The sequence below is a fragment of the Pseudophryne corroboree genome, chromosome 1 (genome assembly GCF_028390025.1).
Source record: "Pseudophryne corroboree isolate aPseCor3 chromosome 1, aPseCor3.hap2, whole genome shotgun sequence".
Classification (NCBI taxonomy): domain Eukaryota; kingdom Metazoa; phylum Chordata; class Amphibia; order Anura; family Myobatrachidae; genus Pseudophryne; species Pseudophryne corroboree.
In genome coordinates this window covers 733933095-733953217 of record NC_086444.1, presented here as the reverse complement: position 1 = coordinate 733953217, position 20123 = coordinate 733933095, and the positions used below count along the sequence as shown (strand labels likewise).

Sequence of the window (20123 nt, the reverse complement as noted above, 5' to 3'; positions counted from 1 at the left end):
TGGCGGTACCGTCTATAGATAGGGCCGTCCTCAAGGAGCCAGCTGACAGGAGGCTGGAAAAATATCATAAAAAGTATATACACACATACTGGTGTTATACTGCGACCAGCGATCGCCTCAGCCTGGATGTGCAGAGCTGGGGTGGCTTGGTCGGATTCCCTGACTAAAAATATTGATACCCTTGACAGGGACAGTATTTTATTGACTATAGAGCATTTAAAGGATGTATTTCTATATATGCGAGATGCACAGAGGGATATTTGCACTCTGGCATCAAGAGTAAGTGCGATGTCCATATCTGCCAGAAGATGTTTATGGACACGACAGTGGTCAGGTGATGCAGATTCCAAACGGCACAAAGGTGTATTGCCGTATAAAGGAAGAGGAGTTATTTGGGGTCGGTCCATCGGACCTGGTGGCCACGGCAACTGCTGGAAAATCCACCGTTTTTACCCTAAGTCACATCTCTGCAGAAAAAGACACCGTCTTTTCAGCTTCAGTCCTTTCGTCCCTATAAGAGTCATATCTGCCCAGGGATAGAGGAAAGGGAAGAAGACTGCAGCAGGCAGCCCATTCCCAGGAACAGAAGCGTTCCACCGCTTCTGACAAGCTCTCAGCATGACGCTGAGACCGTACAGGACCCCTGGATCCTACAAGTAGTATCCCAGGGGTACAGTTTGGAATGTCGAGACGTTTCCCCTGCGCAGGCTCCTGAAGGCTGCTTTACCAAGGTCTCCCTCCGACAAGGAGGCAGTATGGGAAAAAAATTCACGAGCTGTATTCCCAGCAGGTGATAATTAAAATTACCCCTCCTACAACAAGAAAAGGGGTATTATTCCACACTATATTGTGGTACTGAAGCCAGAAGGCTAGGTGAGACCTATTCTAAATCTAAAAAAATTTGAACACTTACAAAGGTTCAAATCAAGATGGAGTCACTCAGAGCAGTAATAACGAACCGGGAAGAAGGGGACTATCTGGTGTCCCGAGACATCAGGGATGCTTACCTCTATGTCCCAAATTTGCCCTTATCACTAAGGGTACCTCAGGTTCGTGGTATAAAACTGTCACTATCAGTTTCAGACGCTGCCGTTTGGATTGTCTACGGCACCCCGGGTCTTTACCAAGGTAATGGCCGAAATGATGGTTCTTCTTCGAAGAAAAGGCGTCTTAATTATCCCTTACTTGGACGATCTCCTGATAAGGGCAAAGTCCAGGGAACAGTTGGAGGTCGGAGTAGCACTATCTCGGATACTGTTACAACAGCAGGGGTGGATTCTAAAGATTCCAAAATCGCAGCTGATCCCGACAACAAGTCTCCTGTGCTTAGGGATGAGTCTGGACACAGTCCAGAAAAAGGTGTTTCTCCCGGAAGAGAAAGCCAGGGAGTTATCCGAGCTAGTCAGGAACCTCCTAAAATCAGTGCATCATTGCACAAGGGCCATGGTAAAAAAAAAAAATGGTGACTTCCTTCGAAGCAATTCCAGTCGGCAGATTTCATGCAAGAACTTTTCAGTGGGATCTGCTGGACAAATGGTCCGGATCGCATCTTCAGATGCATCAGCGGATAACCCTATATCCAAGGACAAGGGTGTCTCTCCTGTGGTGGTTACAGAGTGCTCATCTTCTAGAGGGCCGCAGATTCGGCATTCAGTTTTGGATGTTGGTGACCACGGAGGCCAGCCCGAGAGGCTGGGGAGCAGTCACACAAGGAAAAAATTTCCAGGGAGTGTGATCAAGTCTGGAGATTTTTCTCCACATAAATATAGCTAAGGGTAAATTTATAATGCTCTAAGCTTAGCAAGACCTCTGCTTCAAGGTCAGCCGGTATTGATCCAGTGGGATAAAACATCACGGCAGTCGCCCACGTAAATAGACAGGGCGGCACAAGAAGCAGGAGGGCAGTGGCAAAAACTGCAAGGACTTTTCGCTGGGCGGAAAATCATGTGATAGCACTGTCAGCAGTGTTTCATTCCGGGAATGGAAACTGGGAAGCAGACTTCCTCAGTAGGCACGACCTCCACCCGGCAGAGTGGGAACTTCATGGGGAAGTTTTCCACATAATTGTAAACCGTTGGGAATTACCAAAGGTGGACATGATGGCGTCCCGTCTGAACAAAAAACGGGACAGGTATTGCGCCAGGTTAAGAGACCCTCAGGCAATAGCTGTGGACGTTTCTGGTAACACCGTGGGTGTACCAGTCGGTGTATGTGTTCCATCCTCTGCTTTTCATACCTAAGGTACTGAGAATTATAAGACGTAGAGGAGTAAGAACTATACTCATGGCTCCGGATTGGCCAAGAAGGACTTGGTACCCGGAACTTCAAGAGATGCTCACAGAGGACTTATGGCCTCTGCCGCTAAGAAGGGACTTGTTTCAGCAAGTACCATGTCTGTTCCAAGACTTACCGCAGCTGCGTTTGACGGCATGGCGGTGGAACGCCGGATCCTAAGGGAAAAGGCATTCAGGAAGAGGTCATTCCTACCCTGGTCAAAGCCAGAAAGGAGGTGACCGCACAACATTATCACCACATGTGGCGAAAATATGTTGCGTGGTGTGAGGCCAGGAAGGCCCCACGAAGAAATCTCAACTCGGTCGATTCCTGCATTTCTTGCAAACAGGAGTGTCTATGGGCCTCAAATTGGGGTCCATTAAGGTTCAAATTTCGGCCCTGTCGATTTTTCTTCCAGAAAGAATTGGCTTCAGTTTCCTGAAGTCCAGAAGTTTGTCAAGGGAGTATTGCATATACAACCCCCTTTTGTGCCTCCAGTGGCACTGTGGGATCTCAACGTAGTTCTGGGATTCCTCAAAACACATTGGTTTAAAACCAGTCAAATCTGTGGATTTGAAGCATCTCACATGAAAAGTGAACATGCTCTTGGACCTGGCCTGGATCAGGCGAGTGTCAAATTGGTGGTTTTTTTCTCAAAAAAGCCCATATCTGTTTGTCCATTCGGACAGGGCAGAGCTGTGGACTCGTCCCCAGTTCTCTCCCTAAGGTGGTGTCAGTGTTTCACCTGAACCAGCTTATTGTGGTGTCTTGCGCCTACTAGGGACTTGGAGGACTCCAAGTTGCTAGATGTGGTCAGGGCCCTGAAAATATAGGTTCCAGGACGGCTGAAGTCAGGAGAACTGACTTGCTGTTATCCTGTATGCACCCAACAAACTGGGTGCTCTTGCTTTTAAGCAGACTTTTGCTAGTTGGATGTGTAATACAATTCAGCTTGCACATTCTGTGGCAGGCCTGCCACAGCCAAAATATGTAAATGCCCATTCCACAAGGAAGGTGGGCTCATCTTGGGCGGCTGCCCGAGGGGTCTCGGCTTTACAACTTTGCCGAGCGGCTATTTAATCAGGGGCAAACACGTTTGTAAAATCCTACAAATTTGATACCCTGGCTAAGGAGGACCTGGAGTTCTCTCATTCGGTGCTGCAGAGTCATCCGCACTCTCCCGCCCGTTTGGGAGCTTTGGTATAATCCCCATGGTCCTTTCAGGAACCCCAGCATCCACTAGGACGATAGAGAAAATAAGAATTTACTTACCGATAATTCTATTTCTCGGAGTCCGTAGTGGATGCTGGGCGCCCATCCCAAGTGCGGATTATCTGCATTACTTGTACATAGTTACAAAAATCGGGTTATTATTGTTGTGAGCCATCTTTTCAGAGGCTCCGCTGTTATCATACTGTTAACTGGGTTCAGATCACAGGTTGTACAGTGTGATTGGTGTGGCTGGTATGAGTCTTACCCGGGATTCATAAATCCTTCCTTATTGTGTACGCTCGTCCGGGCACAGTACCTAACTGAGGCTTGGAGGAGGGTCATAGGGGAGGAGCCAGTGCACACCACCTGATCCTAAAGCTTTACTTTTTGTGCCCTGTCTCCTGCGGAGCCGCTATTCCCCATGGTCCTTTCAGGAACCCCAGCATCCACTACGGACTCCGAGAAATAGAATTATCGGTAAGTAAATTCTTATTTTTTCCCAGAGGTAAAGGCGTTGGTGGTTCAAACGATGGTCCGGGATGTCCTGAAGCCAGCCCGGATGTCAGTTCATCAGTTCATTCGCCTTCTGGGAAAGATGGTGGCCTCTTACGAGGCTCTGCAGTACGGGATGTTTCACGTTCTGTCCTTCCAACTGGATCTCCTGGACAAGTGGTCGGGATCCCATCTACACATGCTCCAGAGAGTACTTACTGTCTGTCGCCAAAGGCCAAGATTTCACTCCTCTGGTGGCTACAATTACCTCACCTTCTGGAGGGCCACAGGTTTGGGATTCAGGACTGGATCCTTCTAACCACGGGTGCAAGTCTCCGGGGCTGGGGCGCAGTCACTTAAGGGGAAACCTTCCAAGGAAGGTGGTCAAGTCTGGAAGCCGGCCTCCCGATAAACATTCTGGAACTAAGAGCCGTTTACAATGGTATTCTCCAAGCGGCCCATCTTCTGAGAAATCGGGCCATTCAATTGCAGTCGGACAATGGGACAACAGTGGTTTACATAAACCGACAGGGCGGAACGAAGAGCAGAGCTGCAATGTCAGAGGTAACAAGAATCATCCTCTGGGCAGAAAAGCACGCATTGGCGCTGTCAGCAATCTTCATTCCGGGAGTAGACAACTGGAAAGCGGACTTCCTCAGCAGACATGATCTCCATCCAGGGGAGTGGGGTCTCCATCCGGAGGTGTTCAAGGAGGTAACAGATCTTTGGGGCGTACCCCAGATCGACATGATGGCCTCTCGTCTCAACAAGAAGCTTTGCCGCTATTGTTCCAGGTCGAGGAACCCGCAAGCAGTGGCGGTGGACGCCCTAGTGACTCTGTGGGTGTTCCAGTCGGTGTACGTGTTTCCTCCACTTCCACTCATCCCAAGAGTTCTAAAGCTCATAAGCAGAACAAGGGTTCAAGCGATCCTCATTGTTCCAGACTGGCCAAGAAGGGCTTGGTACGCGGATCTACTGCAAGAAGAGCAGAGGCCTAATCCTCTTCGGGAGGACCTGCTGCAGCAGGGACCGTTTGCCTATCAAGACTTACCGTGGCTACGTTTGACGGCATGGAGGTTGAACGCTTGATACTAGCTCGGAAGGGCATTCCGAACAAATTTATTCCTACCCTGATACAGGCTAGGAAAGGAGTAACGTCTAAACATTACCATCGAATTTGGAAAAAATATGTATCTTGGTGTGAGTCCAAGAAATTTCCTGCGGTGGAGTTTCAACTGGGACGGTTTCTCCTCTTCCTACAAGCTGGTGTGGATATGGGCCTGAAGTTGGGATCTGTGAAGGTCCAGATTTCAGCCCTATCCATTTTCTTCCAGAAACAATTGGCTGCCCTCCCTGAGGTTCAGACCTTTTTGAAGGGAGTTCTGCACATCCAACCTCCCTTTGTACCGCCTACGGCGCATTGGGACCTTAACGTGGTGTTGCAGTTCCTCCAATCGGACTGGTTCGAGCCTCTACAGGAGGTTGAGGTCAAATTTCTTACGTGGAAGGCTGTCACGTTGTTGGCTTTAGCTTCTGCTAGACGTGTGTTAGAATTGGGGGCTTTGTCCTGCAAAAGCCCTTACTTGATATTCCACGAAGATGGAGCTGAGCTCCGGACACGTCAGCAGTTTCTTCCGAAGGATGTGTCTGCATTTCATATCAACCAACCTATTGTGGTGCCAGTGGCTACTGACTCCTCAATTTCAGCAAAGTCCTTGGATGTTGTAAGAGCTCTGAAAATAGATGTGAAGAGGACTGCTCGTCACAGGAAATCGGACTCTCTGTTTGTCCTGTATGATCCCAAGAAAATTGGGTGTCCTGCTTCTAAGCAGACGATCTCTCGCTGGATCAGGATCACTATCCAGCATGCATATTCTACTGCAGGATTGCTGTGTCCAAAATCTGTTAAGGCCTACTCTACTCATAAGGTGGGTTCTTCCTGGGCGGCTGCCCGGGGTGTCTCGGCTTTACAGCTTTGCCGAGCGGCTACTTGGTCTGGGTCGAACAAGTTTGCTAAGTTCTACAAGTTCGATACTTTGGCCACTGATGATCTGAAGTACTGTCAATCAGTTCTGCAGGAGCTCTCCCTCCCGTTCTGGGAGCTTTGGTACATCCCCATGGTACTAATGTGGACTCCAGCATCCTCTAGGACGTAAGGGAAAGTAGGATTTTGGTTACCTATCGGTAAATCCTTTTCTCGTAGTCCGTAGAGGAGGCAGCTCTTCATTTTCCGGCAATTGTTATCTGGTTCAGTACAACTTTGTTTAGTTACGTGCTGCATTGTTACTTGGTAAGTAATGTTTCAGGGGTTGCTGAGGTTTTCAAGCTAAGTTAGCTTGATGTGCCTTGTATGTGTGAGCTGGTATGAATCTCGCCACTATCTGTGTTAAATCCTTCTCTCGAAGATGTCCGTCTCCTCGGGCACAGTTTCTAGACTGAGTGGTAGGAGGGGCATAGAGGGAGGAGCCAGCCCACACTCTCAAACTCTTAAAGTGCCAATGGCTCCTGTTGGACCTGTCTATACCCCATGGTACTAATGTGGACCCCAGCATCCTCTACGGACTACGAGAAAAGGATTTACCGGTAGGTAACCAAAATCCTATTTTCATGGCACAGGAAATAGGGTACAAAAAGCCAAAAGGTTTAGCCCCTACAACCTAATTTATAAAATGCATAAGAAGGTACTACATTGTTGTGACCTGCAAACTAGAGCATAGGTAAACCTTAAAGCACTAGAACCTAACTGGATAATGCAGTATGTGTAGCAGTAAATTCTTCAATACTTCTGTGATTCATCAGTACTGGAATTAAGATGAGGTTCTTCCAGCACACACTAATCAAATTGTGTCTGGGCACTGTATATAACAACCTCGTACAGATATTTCATAACATTTCATTAATAGAATTTACCTTTTCAGTTGCAGTGTTGCCTTTACATATGTTCCGAATTATGTATTATTATTATGTATTATTATGGGTCCCAGTGCTTAACGGGTGTACCTGGCCTTTGATTTCTGAATCCGAGGAAGAAGATAACTGTTCTTTAAAGTAAATGTCTAAAAATTCTTCAGCTTTGTGGGCTAAATGAATCCTCTTCCCCTAGGTACTGGCTACAGATATGTCCAAACACATGAATCTACTGGCTGACCTAAAAACCATGGTGGAAACTAAGAAAGTGACCAGTTTGGGAGTCCTGCTGCTGGATAATTACTCTGATCGCATACAGGTAACAAAAAGGACAGTTGTCTGTTATTGGGATAAAAACAATTAGCAGAATAGTGGTAATTCCTATCCTTGGTCAAGCAAAAGCATATTTATATTTTGTACCACTGTATTTGTGGGACAGCAGCTTACACCTACTGGGAAGATCTCTCTTGTGCAGGGTGCATTAGCGGACACCGCTTGGCACAGGTGCATCCTTGACAAAAGCAGGCATTGCACTGGAAGCACTTGAAGCCTAGAGTTGGTGTAACACCCTAACCCCCTTTGCCCCTTTCCCGATCCTATAGTCCCACTCTGAGCTGGGGACTCTTTTGCTTCTGCCATGTTTTACTTTCTTATATTTATTAAAACTGTATGTACAGAAAAACAATATTCCCTAAAATGTTTTTGACTTTAAAAGTTTAACCTTAAAAAAGTACATTCAAGTTTTTTTTTTTTCTTTGACTAAATTGTTTAGAAGTGATTATCTTAAGTGGGGTACACACGGAGAGATCCATGCTTAAAATCTAAGCAATCTGACTAGATTGCTTAGAAGTTAAGGGCGTCATTCCGAGTTGATCGTAGCTGTGCTAAATTTAGCACAGCTACGATCTTCTTCCCTGACATGCGGGGGGACGCCCAGCACAGGGCTAGTCCGCCCCGCATATCAGTCTGGCCCCCCCTTGCAGAAGTGCAAAGGCATCGCACAGCGGTGATGCCTTTGCACTTCAAGAGTAACTCCAGGCCAGCGCAGCTTGAGCGTGCTGGCCGGGAGCTACTCATCGCTCCCCAGCCCGCAGCGGCTGCGTGTGACGTCACGCAGACGCTGCGGCCCGCTCCCCGTTCGGTCCGGCCACGCCGCCGTTCCGCCCCCTCCCACCCAGCGATCGCCTCTGCCTGTCAATCAGGCAGAGGCGATCGTATCCCTGCTACGGCCTTCGGACGTCTGGCATGCGCAGTAGGGACCCGTTCGCTCTGCTGCATTAAAATGCAGCGAGCGAACGGGTCAGAATGACCCCCCTATGCACGGATCTCTCGTGTGTATACCCCCCAGCGATAGTGTGCATCGCTATCGCCGGTGCTAGATTAAACCTTGCATGCAGATTTTGCCTGCTAGATTTTGCCATACAGGCTCAATCTAGCAGGTCGCTCACTTCACCGCTGGGTGAACTGAGCGGCCTCCCGCACCCTCCCCCCCTCGCTCAGCACATATCGCGCTGTGCTGAGCGGGGGAGAGTGTGTGCTGAGCGGTCTGTGACAGATTGCTCAGCACACATCTCTCTGGTGTGTACCCCCCTTTAAGCTACACACTGACTGATCCCTGGGAAGTCAAACTGGCTGCTGTTTATTCCCCAGGCCAAGCAGGCAAATGTCATTAGTGTGTATTAGTGTATTTGGCAGATGACTGCATATAGCAGTCATCTGGTGACAGCAGAGAGAATCTGATTTCTAGCACATGGTTCCTAGACACCGCTGTCTCTGAGCATGTATGGTTAGCATTATTTGAGGATGGAGTAGATGTGAATAACTTTTCTCTCTGCCTAGGTTCTTCAAAATATGGTCCACTGTGCAGACCTCAGCAATCCGACCAAACCCTTGGAGCTATATCGCCAGTGGACAGATCGGATCATTGTAGAATTTTTCCATCAGGGTGATCGGGAGCGGGAAAAGGGAATGGAGATCAGTCCCATGTGTGACAAGCACAATGCTTCTGTTGAAAAATCACAGGTACGCTTCAACTATGATAAACTTTTTAATTAAAGGCAATCAAACATAATTCTTCTTGTTGATTGTAATTTAGATAGGACCATGGGGTGCAGTAGTTATGTCTATGGCTTCATGGTAATAACAACCCTTCCCCTGGTGTACCAGCATGTGTCTGAATGTGCAAGGACTGGGACGCCCACTTGGTACATCTTTAGAGCAACAATCCCGCTTGGTGCGTCTTTAGACTCAACCATTGGACGCACCATTGAAACGTGCCCCATGCTAGGCGCAGAATCTCCGTAAGAGTACGGGCTCCAAGTTTGCAAGCAGTTATGCAACAAACCGAGACACTCCCATAACATGCCCCTAACCGGCCAGCTACATGCATCTGATGAGCCACATCCCAGTCACCTCCCAGGAACCCCCTGGCACGTTTCCAGTACATTCCCGAGGCTGCATTTCAGTGGTACTGCGACTCTGGGCGTGCACACCCTGCTGGACACAAGAGTTGTGCGACTTTGTAGATACTTACATGCATGCGCATTTGAAAAACATCAACCATTTATTTACGTGAATATCAAAATTATGTCTAACTCCGATTATGGGTGATATCCAATTACCAGTAAATTAACATCGGGGACTTCTTTCCGATGTTTCACCAATTTTTTAGAGAAGCCGCGGCGACATGCAGTGTCCCATGTCAGTGCCGAGACCCCTGCCGGGGAATCGGACCCCGGAGCAGCGCTGCAGCCCCTTCTTCCCCTGACCCCGGTGGCGGTCATGTGACCGGGGAGCTGAAGGTCAGCTCTGCACCGGGATCTGTCAGGAGCCGGCACCCAGTGCAGCATTAGAAGCCCCGATACGCTGCCGCTCGTGCCGGCTTATCGGGGTTAATAGGATAGCCCCCGGCGGGACAATTAGCCCCGGTAAATTACCGGTGCTAATTGGATATTCTCCTAAGTGTTAAATCTTGTCCTAATTTTATAGTTGGACTATCTCGCACAGTGTATTCACTTCTTCGATAAATCCTATTTTCTCGTTCCTTAAAGTTACTTATTTTTGCAAATAAAAGAATAAAACATTCAAACAATGCCTAATGCTATATAAACACCATCAAATTGAATCATATGGTACCCACGTCTCACTTCTGCATTGTGCCTTCCTGCCACTGGTGAATTTCCCATTAGGCCTAGGGGTACCAGTTGGGGCGCAACTTGGATACTTGTTTTATTACTGTACTTACAAGTACAGGAAGTACAAAATAATTTAACTGTGCCATTCCATTTGCTGTCTTGAGTAGAGTGTGGAGGCAGTCTGCCTCTGTAAGCTGTCTTAGTAAATATGTATGCATAATTAAAAATAAAATGAAATGTCATAACTCATAGCTTTTTTTTTTATATTATACTGAATGGCCCAATTGGCAGATAAGGGTTATAATAACCAGACGATGAAAATAATAAAATTGGGTAGTGTAAGGGAAGGACGGGGGAGGATAGGGCAGCCATTATCTGTAGTGCCTAAGGGAGCCTTAACCGCTGAATGCGCCCATGGCCCTTGCAAGTGCTGAACATCTAGCTTATTGACTAAAATGATTAGGAACTTAAGTTACGCTGTGAATGTACTGCACTAGCACTATATTAGTTGGATATTAAAGTTTCTACCATTGCTTTTTCTCTTCAGGTGGGTTTCATTGACTACATTGTGCATCCTCTGTGGGAGACTTGGGCAGACTTGGTGCACCCTGATGCCCAAGACATTTTGGACACATTAGAGGACAATAGGGAGTGGTATCAGAGCATGATACCTCAGAGTCCATCCCCTCCCCCAGAAGAGCAAGATCCAGATAGGAGCTCAGGAGGAGACAAGTTCCAGTTTGAACTGACCCTGGAGGAAGAAGGAGAGTCTGACACTGAGCAGGATGACACAGAGAGCCCAGTTGATGAGGAAAACAGTGACTCAAAGACCCAAATCACAGATGAATCAGCCCAGGGTAGTGATGAGGCTGATCAGCCTTCCCCAGGAGACACATGCAGGAGTGTTTCCAGCAAGCTTGATCGTTTAGAACTCCCATCCAAGAATACGCTAACCAAACAGAAAAGAGTCTTGAACTTTGATAACCTGAAATTAACGGCAGAAAGGACGCTACCACAAATGGACACTAGCACCACGAGGGCTGCACCTGCTAACATGGCCAAGCAGGAGACCATTGGCAAAGCAGAAGTCTGTTTTGACCAAGAGGGAAACATCACATATCTTCCTTTAGGAACGTAACATCAGATTGTCACACCACTGTTTTATTTTTATCCACGCACACTTTGCATTTTATTTTTGTGGAGGAGAGTTGGAATTTTTTATGAAAAACAAGTATTTAAAAAGGAAAAAAAAATTAAAAAACAAATGACAGAACTGATATCATAAGAAACATCTTGTTGCCAAAATCAGTGGAACTGCATGGGAGAGCATGGTGAAATGTCACTTGGTTTTATTTCATTTTACCGTTGGCAGACAAGCAATGACTTACAGACGCCGTGCTGCCAGCGGATAACTGTTCTTTCTGGTAAGAAGGGACTAAAAGGGAAACTATAGCTAAAATATTTGCAGTTATTTGTAAAAGTTTACATACCCTAGCACAGGCTTTTGCTACCTGTGACTCTCTAGCTGCCCTTGAACTACATGGCCAAGCATGCCCTGCACGTCCTGGAATTTGTAGTTTAACAGCAGATTAGAAAGACGTAGTTTGCCTGTGTCTGCCTTAACAAAACGTTCCACTTTATTTCCTGAAGAGCAACACAAGTGATAGTGATGTATGTAAACTGGTACACCTATAGCTATGAATGTTCAAATATCCTCATTAATATGGGGGTAGCTTATGTTTCTGTTATAGTTTTCCTCTTTTTGTCATTGCTCTGTGTGATACTAATGGCTCTAATGCAGAATGCAGGCCTCCAATGTATGAAGTTGCTTGGAAGTGTGTGTTCCTCCCCCCTCGCCCCCCTTCCACAAGACTGTGTTATATGCTGCCATAACCAAGAATATGTTGCAACCAGATTTAAATACTTCCACATTATGTTGAATTCATCTTACATTTCCTCATCTGATATCACATTTACTTAATATTAATTGTACTTTCCCGTATGTTCTTTTAATAACTCCCCAAGTCAGGCATCCACAATCTGTGGCTCTCCAGCTGTTGTTAAACTACACATCCCAGCATGTCCTGCCACAGTATTAGCATTCCCTAATAGCAAAATGCTGTAAGGCATGCTGGGAGCTGTAGTTTCACAACAGCTGAAGGGCCACAGGTTGGCCAGGCCTGCCCTAAGTCTTTGATTCCAGACTGTACCCTATTTCATTCCTTTACAATTCTTTAGTGAGGGCTCCTAACAATGCTGAGTTTCTATGCTGGGATCTACAGTGTGACTGTCTTCTCAGAAATGATATATAGTCATTTGTATAATAACATGACTAAATGCTCTGCAGTTCATAACAACCAATCATACCATCCAGATTGGTATTCATTTTCTAAATTGTCCTCAAATTATCACAGATATATATGAGCCCTACACATTTGTCAATCCGCCGCCGAGCTGCCCGACGGCGGATACGGGCGACCCGGCGGCAGGGGGGAGTGAAGAAACCCGGCTCCATAGCAGTGCAGGCAAATATGGACGAGATCGTCCATATTGGCCTGCATGCACAGGCGACGGGGCAGCAGCACTGAACGAGCGCGGGGCCGCGCATCGTTCATCGCTGGTGCCTCCATACTGCACGATATGAACGGTATCTCGTTCATTAAAATGAACAAGATCGTTCATATCTTTCAGTATTCTCGCCCAGTGTATAGGGCCCACTAGTCTAATTGACAGCAGATTTATGCACATTGCCCTATGCAATGTAGACCCAATGTATATTTACTGGCACTTGCATTTAGGGGTATATTTATTACACAGAGGGTTTTCAAAACAGCGGCTTGTTTTTATTAACATTACTGCTTTAACTCTAGTGGTGAAGGCCATAAATTTGGCGGATTTGAAAACCTTGCGCCAAAGAGAAGAGGTGTCAAATCTGCATCAAAGGAGACTCAGGGTGCTTCCCACAGGACTTCCTAAAGCATATGAACCAACCATAGCTCTTTAGGAACCATGGGGGAAATGTAATAGGATGGGGGAATCGGAAAGTGAGACATTTTGTGAGAGTTCTCCTGTTTGTTTGTTTTTAAAGTGGCAATCATGTACATGGAAAAAACAGGTTGATTTTGCCATGTAAATGATTGCTACTTTAAAAAAACAGGAGAACTCTCCCAAAATGTCTCACTTTCTGATTATCACACCATATTACATCCCCCCCCCCCCCCCATATCTTCACCTACAGATGTGAAAACCTGCTGTTTAGTAACTATTCTGTTGTTTTTAGTCTGAACGCTACATTTGTAATGGGTTACACTGTTTAAACCTTCCAAGCAACTACAAACATTAGGTTGTAGATCGGTTTCTCAGTGAAACTAAAAACATAAAAATGAAATCCGATATAAGAGAGCTTATCGCAACCGCAGAGCCACAGAGATTCCCTGCACTTCATGTTAGACGTTTTACTGTGAGAGCGCACGGATATAATCCAGTATTTAATCCCCAATATATGGGCCTTGACAGAACTTCTTGGACTGAGGTCAGTGTCACTTGGCCAAGTGTGTTACTTTTTGTCACCATACGCGGCCAAACATGTCTGGGTCTTTGACAGCATTGGATTAATATTGGTGTCCGCATTTGTGTATGTGCTATTGGGTATCTAAGTTTAATTCTTCTATGATACAAAGCCTCTAAGGATTATGCATAACATGGGTCTTTGGCTTTATTGTTCCATGTTAAAAACCTTCCTGATAATGGAATGTTGGGGGGAACAGGTGTCTTCTACGTGTGACACACTCATGTAGGAACACTCGATTTTCTAAACCTCAGGGTATGGTGGAAATGTTGTATGTACGTACTGACAGATCGATGTGTAGCAGTCAGCTGACGGGTGTTCTTACTTTTCTTTTAACTCAAATGTGACACAAAGTGGAGCGATTAATTTATTATAGGAGCACTTTTGCACAGTTGGAAGGGTAAAGCAAATGTAGCAACTAATCATTCATGGACTTCATTTTAATCTGCAAACTTGGTTCAGAATTGGATTGGTAGTCCCATAAAGCTCTGGATTTGGAGTTTTCCATCAAAAAAATTTTTGTGGAAAATACTCAAGCAACAGCGCAAACTATTTATCAAATGGAGAAAAAAATTTTTTAGTCTGATTTATAGATTCTCCCTATTTATCAATCCCTGCATCCTGGGAGCTCTCGTGGTAGCAAATGTTAGCACTCCCATCTGTGCTGGTGCCTTCTCATGATGGCGATAGCAGATATGGCGTACCAAGGAATGTCCTTCATATTCAGATATAGCATTTTTACTTCTTAAGCCTATATTTACATTGGCCCTCATTCCGAGTCGTTCGCTCGGTAATTTTCATCGCATCGCAGTGAAATTCCGCTTAGTACGCATGCGCAATAATCGCACTGCGCCAAGTAATTTTACAATGAAGATAGTATTTTTACTCACGGCTTTTTCTTCGCTCCGGCGATCGTAGTGTGATTGACAGGAAATGGGTGTTACTGGGCGGAAACACGGCGTTTTAGGGGCGTGTGGATAAAAACGCTACCGTTTCCGGAAAAAACGCAGGAGTGGCCGGAGAAACGGGGGAGTGTCTGGGCGAACGCTGGGTGTGTTTATGACGTCAAACCAGGAACGACAAGCAGTGAACTGATCGCAGATGCCGAGTAAGTCTGAAGGTACTCTGAAACTGCTAAGTAGTTTGTAATCGCAATATTGCGAATACATCGGTCGCAATTTTAAGAAGCTAAGATACACTCCCAGTAGGCGTAGGCTTAGCGTGAGCAACTCTGCTAAATTCGCCTTGCGAGCGATCAACTCGGAATGAGGGCCATTGTTTTTTGTTGGGTTGTTGTTTTTTTTTTTTTTTGGGGGGGGGGTTATTTATTCTGCACCTGTAGCTGAAAGCATGAGATCAGATCCCAATTGTGTGCTCAGATCCGATCGGACTGACTGAGCATCTCATCTGCTTCAACAATTTTTTTATTTATTTATGTAGTAGAATCACCTTGAAAAGAATTGGTCAGCGATAATAAAACCATCTTTTTGGTGTTATTTGATAAATAGGCCAAGCGTCTGTCATATGCTCCAATCAAATTCCAGCTGCTTAAGCAAGAGCAAACTATTAGCAGATTATTTAGAGATGGACACAGCCGCTGCATTCACATGTAGCGGCCACATCCATAGGGTCTGCGCATGCACACCGACCATAGTGTGCATGCGCGACCCTTCACCATGCGATTGCATCTTGGAAGGATGCAATTGCATGGTGATTAATTGGTGTCCGGGGGCGGCAAAGCAGTGTTGAGGGGAGGAGGACAGGAAACGCAGGCGTATCATGGCCATTTTCAGGGGCGGCCGATGACATTGCCTGCGTTTCCTGGGATAGGAAACATGGCGGCGGTGCCCCTACCTATGCAGCCTTGGTCAGCCTCTATTCACCCAGCATGTGTAGCGCTGCCCCACGATGCAATCCAGATCAATTGCGATTGCATCACGGGGTGGCGCCACACATGCTGGGTGGCCTTGCCAAGTGCTGGGTGGCACCCAGTATGTTAGTATATGGTCCCAGATTTTGCTGCAAGAGCAAAATCTGCGACCAACTCTGAATAGCCCCCACACTGCCATTTGTTGGCAGTAACTAAAATATTTCACCATAGGAGCCTAATAACTGCTAGATCAGATTAACCTTATAGCCAGCCCCCACCTGGAACATTGAAACAGAGAGTATCCATAATGTGCATTCATTTATCTCTGTCTATACATAATGTTGTTGGCACTGTAAAATAAAAACGGGTGTGGGATGCTAGATAGACAGTGCCTAGTTAGACAGTCAATAGATACACCACATGTTAGACACATTAGGTCGACAGGGTCAGAAGGTCGATGTGAAAAGGTCAACATGAAAATGGTTGACACAAAAAAGGTAGACACCATTTTTGGGGCATTTTTGTGGTTTGTGTGGATAGTTTTGGATAGACCCTGTTGCGGTGCTATTTGAACTAAAAAGATCAAATAGCATGCAATAATTGCACCGTGTGTGGGCACCATAACATGTGGTGTCTATCTATTAACTGTCTAACTAGACACCGTCTATCTATCATCCGGATACCAATAAAAATTCAGATCCTTCTATTACCCAAAGAGAGCTACCAAATTGAGAGTATAAATGTGTGTGTTTTCAGGGCTTACATAGTGGAAGATGTTCCATTTGACTTGAAAAATAAGAACACCTGCAGAAGAAAAATGGTCTCCAATTTAATTTATTGTGCTAAAGTTTCACTTTATTTTAGTGTATTTGTAGTTCACTTTGAACCAAACCACAATTCTGTGCACACTTCTCTTGTCTCTGATCTAACCTTACTGTGATTTGCACTCAAAATGCTGCATTACTATAACCTTGCACTTCTCAGCAACATCAGTGGAATGATGCCGCTCAGGCAGAGGGATAACATGCTGGGTGAAAGGCTGCAGTGGGTGTTAATGGCATCTTTCCTCTTCATCAGACCAGATATTTGTGAAATAATCTTGTACAATAGCCAGTGACAAAGGACATATTTTATCGAAAAACACTACTTTTTATAATAAGTGGTGGCCAAGCTTCATTTAAGTAGAAAACATTTTATTGATTAACTAGAAAGAAAAATACATAAATACGGGACTATACGTTAAATGTGCAGACGAGGAATGTTTACAGTTTCTACACACTACAGGTTTCATTGCTGTTTTATACAGTGACCTTCACGCTTTTGAAGGACAAACTGATTGCTGAATGCTGCAACGTTCACACAGCACAAATGTCTATACCTTATGTGAGGAAGGCTCTATAGTCACACAGGGTTTTCTTTTCCTCTGACTCTGAGCTCTGTAAAGATGCCTATAACACCTCATTAAAGCAGCTTTTCACAGCAGTTTGATGGGTGGAAACTCATGAAGGTCCTTTTGTTAGCAACAGATCAAAATAGGTAAGCCATAGAGGACCTAAGTGTAAAGATGAATATGTGCCATTTATTACTGCTGCAATAGTGAACAATTGTTGATCATTATTGTGTGTAAGCCTCTGATTAATAAAAGGACTAAGATATTGAACTTCTTATTGAATTCTATTCATGCAATTGAGCTGTGAGAGGTTTATATATAAGGTACCTTTTATAAATCAAGGCCTAAGTTTCTTTTAGAAATGTCACAAACCATATGTGTTTTATTATTTTTCTTAATAAAATACTTTATCTTTTTTGCTTTTTGTTTTGGAATTATTTTCTCTTCCAGTACATATTTCATGTTTTACTTGCATTATAATGTTGGTGCTCAGTATTCAGTGTGTTTCTCATCCTTTTTTTTTTTTTTTTTTTTTTGCGCTTCAAAAACGATCACTCTGTGGGCATAAGAGGACATGCTACAAAATGACTGCCCATGAAAACAACTGAATTTACTAAATATTGTTCACTCTAAAATCCATGCAGCTCTGTTCTTTGTTTAAAAAAATAAAATAAAAATCTCTAGATCTTGCAGCCTAGGCTGGTAGTAGCACAATCGGGATGACAGATGAGTGTGGGGTCCCCCAGAAATTGCTACAACCAGCACTAGGCAGGGAGACATGCAGCAAGGGGTTCCACTGCCATAGAGCTGGGGTGGCCAGTCCTAGGCTGGTTAGCACGACAACGTATTGCCTGTAGATATTAGACCTGCAAAAAAATACAGGCCCCTTCCAGGAGAAAACAGCCTCATGCTGATAACATAAGGCCTATTCCCACACCATGATGGGTGTTGGGTATTATTCATGGTACTTCTGCCCACCTTTAACGGCTTCCAGTACATGCTAGCATGAACCACAAATTCCAGCATGCACTGGCATCTTTAGGACCTGCATGGTACCTGTAAAAAAAAAAACTCAGACACTTTCCTTCTTTCACCCATTTATTACTCTTTCAGATCGGTTGGAGTCTACTATTTGTACCAACACACACACTGCACACCCTGCACCCATTTCTTGCATACTTACCCTCCAGATTCCCAGGTCAGTGGCAGCCGCGCTTTCTTAGTCACCGTGAAAATGGCACTATGGCCATTTTCCCGCCATTTTGCACATGCGCAGTAGGAAAATCACTGGGAAAATGGCCACCACGCCATTTTCCCAGGAGTCCTGCGCATGTGCACTAGTTTCTAGCACAATGCTAGGGTCTCCTAGTGACCCTAGTGCTCAGAAACTACTGCGCTGCCAGCTAGAGAGGACGGGGGACCAGATGGAGACTGTACATCCTCCTCTTGTAATACACCCTTATATAGCATCCATGTCCTGCTTTGGCAACATAAACACCATATAGAACTATGGCGAACTTGTCCCTTGAGGGAACCCATCCTGAATGACTGCCATAGCGCCTGTCATTCCCACAGAAATTAATTAAAACACTCCAGTTGGTCAGAGTGTGAGAACAGCCATTTTGATTGGTTTGCACCCCATGTAGGTTGTGGGAACCAATCAGCTTTTTTTTGCAGCTTGAGAAATCTGGTGGTTTATATTAGTTTTATTGTAAAACTGTTGTTTGGTAAATTATGCCCTATCTGGTTACAGGTTTCTAAGAACTGCAGACATCAAAATGAGAAGTTTGGAATTACTTCCTAATCCTTTTGTCAATGTTTACCTTATTTGTGGACATCCTTGACAACATACAATTTTTAACCTACATTATAAGCACTTGTGGAGGCAGCTGTTTTGGGGGCAATAATAATTATAATGCAGATTATCATTTTTTTTTAGGAAATGGCTACCTTGGCAATCTTCATAGTAAAATATTCACTATGATTTGACTCCCAGTGAATTGATTGAGTACTGTATCATGAGTGGCATTTTCTGCCTCCATTGTGTGTAGGTGAGGTACAGACAAGTAAAAGGCCATTTGACACTGTTTAATATTTGCTCCAGGGTGTGTCTCACTTAGGAATAGAGCCAACTAAAGGGTGGGAATGTGTGCCTGGACATGTTGGGCCTAATTCAGAGGTGGACGCTGCTGTGTTCATTCTTGCGTCTGTTGGTGGAATTGCGATAATATGAAATGCCACTTTCAGCCTTTCCCTTGTGTACTAGCGTGTGTCTGATTGTGCAAGCACTGAGATGCCCACTTTCTAGCTGCACAGCACACTGTAACACGAGCCAAGGGCGTAGCTACCATGGTTGCAGGGGGTGTGGCTGCTACAGGGCCCTGACTCCCTCCTGGGCCTGCCTTCCGCCCTGCATCCAGTCATACATGCATTAGACAAGTGAGCCTCCTCCCGCTACCAAATTGTGCTGCTACAAATGCATAGCAATGCATGCTGTGCTTGGGAGGAAGGTTGCTCCTCCCTCACTTCCTGTCCAATGAGCGGGCCACTGCGGTAGTTGCGAGGTGGTGTTGGGGGAGGGGGGTAGCTTTCGAAATCTTGCTATACATAGGCTTACTATACTATCCCTTTGAACCGGAACGCTCATAAATTACACAGGTCCTGTGGCTGGTTGACTTCAAGCCTGCATTTCACCTGCCCCTGTTTAATTCATGAGTGTCCGGTTTAAAGGGATAAAATAGTAAGCCTAGCTATAGGGCCCTTAGAGTTCTATCGCTGTCACTGCTGTAGTGAATGCGAAACAACACCTGCAGCTGTGGAAGCGGTCAGTGCTACTGACTGTTCATATATTACCCACAATGTATCGTTGTTAGTCCTTGCCTCCTCCAATTTCTATTTCTCTAACGTCCTAGTGGATGCTGGGAACTCCGTAAGGACCATGGGGAATAGCGGGCTCCGAAGGAGGCTGGGCACTCTAGAAAGATTTATGACTACCTGGTGTGCACTGGCTCCTCCCACTATGACCCTCCTCCAAGCCTCAGTTAGATTTCGTGCCCGGCCGAGGTTGGATGCACACTAGGGGCTCTCCTGAGCCCTTAGAAAGAAAGTATAGATTTAGGTTTTTTATTTTCAGTGAGACCTGCTGGCAACAGGCTCACTGCAGCGAGGGACTAAGGGGAGAAGAAGCGAACTCGCCTGCTTGCAGCCGGATTGGGCTTCTTAGGCTACTGGACACCATTAGCTCCAGAGGGATCGACCGCAGGCCCAGTCCTTGGT

General features: G+C 45.5%; 1 protein-coding gene across 4 annotated transcripts in view; it reads left to right on the top strand.

Annotated features, from left to right (window-relative positions):
- Nucleotides 1–17266, top strand: part of PDE4C (phosphodiesterase 4C) — a 652343-nt gene extending 635077 nt beyond the window's left edge. For all 4 annotated transcript variants that reach the window (XM_063916145.1, XM_063916163.1, XM_063916154.1 and 1 more), the window contains 3 exons: nt 7082–7204; nt 8725–8907; nt 10567–17266. In XM_063916145.1, coding sequence (XP_063772215.1) covers nt 7082–7204; nt 8725–8907; nt 10567–11157 — 897 coding nt within the window. In that variant the 3' untranslated portion in view covers nt 11158–17266. The remainder of the gene's footprint in view (nt 1–7081; nt 7205–8724; nt 8908–10566) is intronic.
- The last annotated feature ends 2857 nt before the right edge of the window (nt 17267–20123 follow it).